Consider the following 3,421-nt stretch of genomic DNA (forward strand, 5'->3'; position numbering starts at 1 on the left):
AGTAGTTCTTCCCCTGTTATTTCTTCTAGTTCCAGATCCCATACCACCACAACCACCATACCCCTCCCGTACAGGCCCCACCCCCTAACCCAATCTCCTAGACCTCACGTGTAGTGGTACGTCGGTACGACATTGGGGTGGCTGAGAGTGGCTGACAGCGCCACCTCACGAACCAGACGCTCCCTTCTTGCCGCGGAGTCCCCTTCCTGGAGCAGTACCACCTTGATGGCGACCGGGAGACCTCGCCACTCGCCTGGGGGGAGGGTATGGGGCAGGAGAGGGGAGGGGGGAGAGGCGGGGGGAGAGGAGGGGGGAGGGGTGTACGGCAGGAGGAGGGAGGGGTATACGGCAGGAGGGGGAAGGGGGAAGACACCGATGGGACGTACGACACCGATGGGGCGCCCGGCTGGCGCACAGCCAGTGCGATAAGTCACTAATGACATATTACACATTATTGAACATTGTTTTTGTCGTTGCTGATGTTCTTGTCAGGTAGCGCCGTACATGTTTGCCGTACCTTTGTACACCACCCCGAAGCCGCCGCTCCCCAGCACTCTGTTACGGAGGGATCCCCCCTGGCTTGAGTGCTGACTGCTGGGGGGATTGGAGGTGGCCTGCATGCATGCACACATACGTACATACAGTCGGACAGACTGATACGCAGCGATTCCTTATAGTGCACCAACGAGCAATCCAAAACACGTAGCATGATATTTACATATGATGTCAGGAAAATGATGGTCTCGCCAAGTTGAGATGTAGGTACGAGTACGGACACTAGTACGGACACAACTGCAGGTACGGATACCTGGTCCCAGCCCAATGGCAGCCCCCCTTCCCTCGACCACCCAACCACCTAACCACCCCCACCCCCACCCCCACTACCACTACCACCCCCACTACCACCCCCACTACCACCCCCACTACCACCCCCACTACCACCCCCACTACCACCCCCACTACCACCCCCACCCCCACCCCCACCCCCACTACCACTCGCCTCATATTTCCGGATCATGCCGTCGATAGCGCCGGCCAGTGTCCGCTGCACATTCGCACTCAGCGAGCTGCCCCGCGACGAGTTATTATTGTGATTCGGGTTGTTGTTGTCGTTGTTGTTCATCACATTATCGTTGCCGTTACCGTTGTTCAAGTCGTTAGCGTTCGCATCGTTCTTGCCGCGGCCGACGATGCCGGGAAGCCCAACCGCCGCTCCGACAGGAAGCAGGGGCCCTGCCCCTGCTCCTGCTGGAAGGGCATTTATTCCTCTTCCCTCGATCGCGTCCACCCCCCCACGCCCCCCATGCGGGGTAGGACGGGCCTGATGGTGCGGCTGCAGCTGCTGCTGCTGTTGGAGTGGTAGTTGTTGTGGTGGTGGTGGTGGTGATATGGGCCCAATCATCGCTCCCCTGTCCAACAACAACTCCAGCATGGTGGCAGCCTTGCCTGGGACCTACGCACCGCCGTAGTACAGAGCAAAGATGTACAAGACGTTTCTGAAAGTAAATTATTATCAGGAATTATGTATATTATATTCTACATGTTATATATAATATACATGTATATGTTATGTATGTGATATACATATATTACAAATAATACAGAAATCATATATATTGAATACTGACGTTTTTTTACATTTATTATGAAATTCAAAAAACGGCGAAATAAAACAGCGGAGCGAAAAGGTAAACAGACAAAAAGTAAACGTAAGGAAATCGCAAAATAACTCCCGCAGCCTCACAACACGCGCCTGAAGAGGTTGTCACAGCCCACCTGGTCGGCCGCTGCGAAGCTCATACTGAAAGCGCTACAGCCGTCGCCGCCGCCGCCGCCGCCGCCGCCACCGCCTGCAGGCCCAGACGACGCTTCCCCGACGCCGTCCAACTCCATGCCCACCAAGGGCACAGGAGCCGCAGCTGGCGGCACCCCCGCTTTGGGCGACGGCGATGAGCCATGCCACGTGAGGCGGCGCCGCCGTTGTCGTAATCGCCGTACGACAAGTGCGACAGCGGCAAACGCAATGACGATGCCTAACGCGCCGCCTGCGGCGATACCGCCTGTAAGAGCGTGGTTCTGTACGGCACCTGTTGACGGGCTAGGTGACGGGCCCGTTGACGCCGCCACTGCATTGCCCGGCGCGTCCATTAGGAGTGTAATGACTGCAACGGGACGTTGGGACGGTTGGGACCGTTGGAACGGTTAGAGATAGTCGTTGGAAAGTAGCACACGTCGTTGATTCCGTACTTCTTTTGTAAAGGACGTAGAACCTTCTGGATTACGCCTCCAACATAGGCAGCATTTGTTTACATGAACCCTTCCTAAAGCTAATAATCTTGCCCGACGGGAGGATTTCGAAATTATTGACATTTACGAAACCACACACTCAAAACCGCACATGTGACACACACCCAGTACGGCACTGGTAAAACCCACGTGTCTGTATGTTGCACGTAGTAAGCGGCCCAGATAAACTTCCCCCGGCTCCGGATTCAGATCCAGCTTCAGATTTTAAATCCTCCATTGTGCTAGGAATGACTCGAAACGTGGTCGTGTTCATGGAAAGGGCGGTGAGGGTGTGGGAGAGGAAGAGCATCGTGGAGGCGTCCGGCTGCGTGACCTGTTATTGGGGGGCCATGGGGATGCGGACGGGTAGGTGGGTGCGGGTTTTGTGGTTTCGGGGCCAATGGCCAGGGCCTTCGGAACGTTGTTAGGAGCTAGAAGAGCGCGTGTGGTATGGTCAAGGAAGCAAACAGTGAAGCTCTACCTAAATGAATAGAGACATGACCTGATCATTTATTGCCAGATTCCTCATGTACACATACACACTACAGATGCATACATACATACATACATACATACATACATACATACATACATACATACATACATACATACGGTAGGTGGAGTCACCCGAAAGCAACTCTGGCTATTACTGGCCCCAACCGGATGCGAACAGGCCGTATGGGATATAATCGCCCTGTCGGCCCTGTCTGCCATGGAGGTTGGCAGATGCTGCCTGAGGGCAGCGGGCAGGAGGCAGGAACGAGCTGGGAGCCAAGGACCACAGAACCGGGAGCACGCGCAGCAGGTGCAGGTACCCGGCCCCAGGCAGAGGCGGATAACGGACTTTTTCATCCAGGCCGACGGGGCGGGACCGCAGACGGGGCCTGCACTGAATGCGCCAGGGGATGAGGACCAAACGCAGGAGCGGAACACGGCGACAGGGGCGGTAGCAGCAACGGCAGGCGCGGCGGCAGCAGCACCCGCAGCAACCCCCTTGGAGCGGGCCCGCGCCCGGGCAGTGGTGGACTTCTGGGCGCGCCTGCGCTCCTTCACGGCGCTGGGCACCCCGCGGAGAGGCTGGGACAGGGTGGGACCCGACCACCCGATCCTGTCGGTTTCAGAAGGCGCACTGCGG

At 56.8% G+C, this 3,421-nt stretch overlaps 1 protein-coding gene across 1 annotated transcript in view; it reads right to left on the reverse strand.

The window, feature by feature from the left end:
• VOLCADRAFT_100428 (uncharacterized protein) overlaps positions 1-3,421 on the reverse strand; it is a gene marked incomplete at both ends in the record, with an annotated part of 21,055 nt that overhangs the window by 5,879 nt on the left and 11,755 nt on the right. Inside the window, 5 exons of the mRNA XM_002959012.1 lie at positions 109-253; positions 985-1,453; positions 1,777-2,162; positions 2,437-2,620; positions 2,947-3,019. Of these exons, the coding sequence (XP_002959058.1) occupies positions 109-253; positions 985-1,453; positions 1,777-2,162; positions 2,437-2,620; positions 2,947-3,019 (1,257 nt within the window). The remainder of the gene's footprint in view (positions 1-108; positions 254-984; positions 1,454-1,776; positions 2,163-2,436; positions 2,621-2,946; positions 3,020-3,421) is intronic.

The sequence above is a fragment of the Volvox carteri genome (assembly GCF_000143455.1).
Source record: "Volvox carteri f. nagariensis unplaced genomic scaffold VOLCAscaffold_118, whole genome shotgun sequence".
NCBI lineage: Eukaryota > Viridiplantae > Chlorophyta > Chlorophyceae > Chlamydomonadales > Volvocaceae > Volvox > Volvox carteri.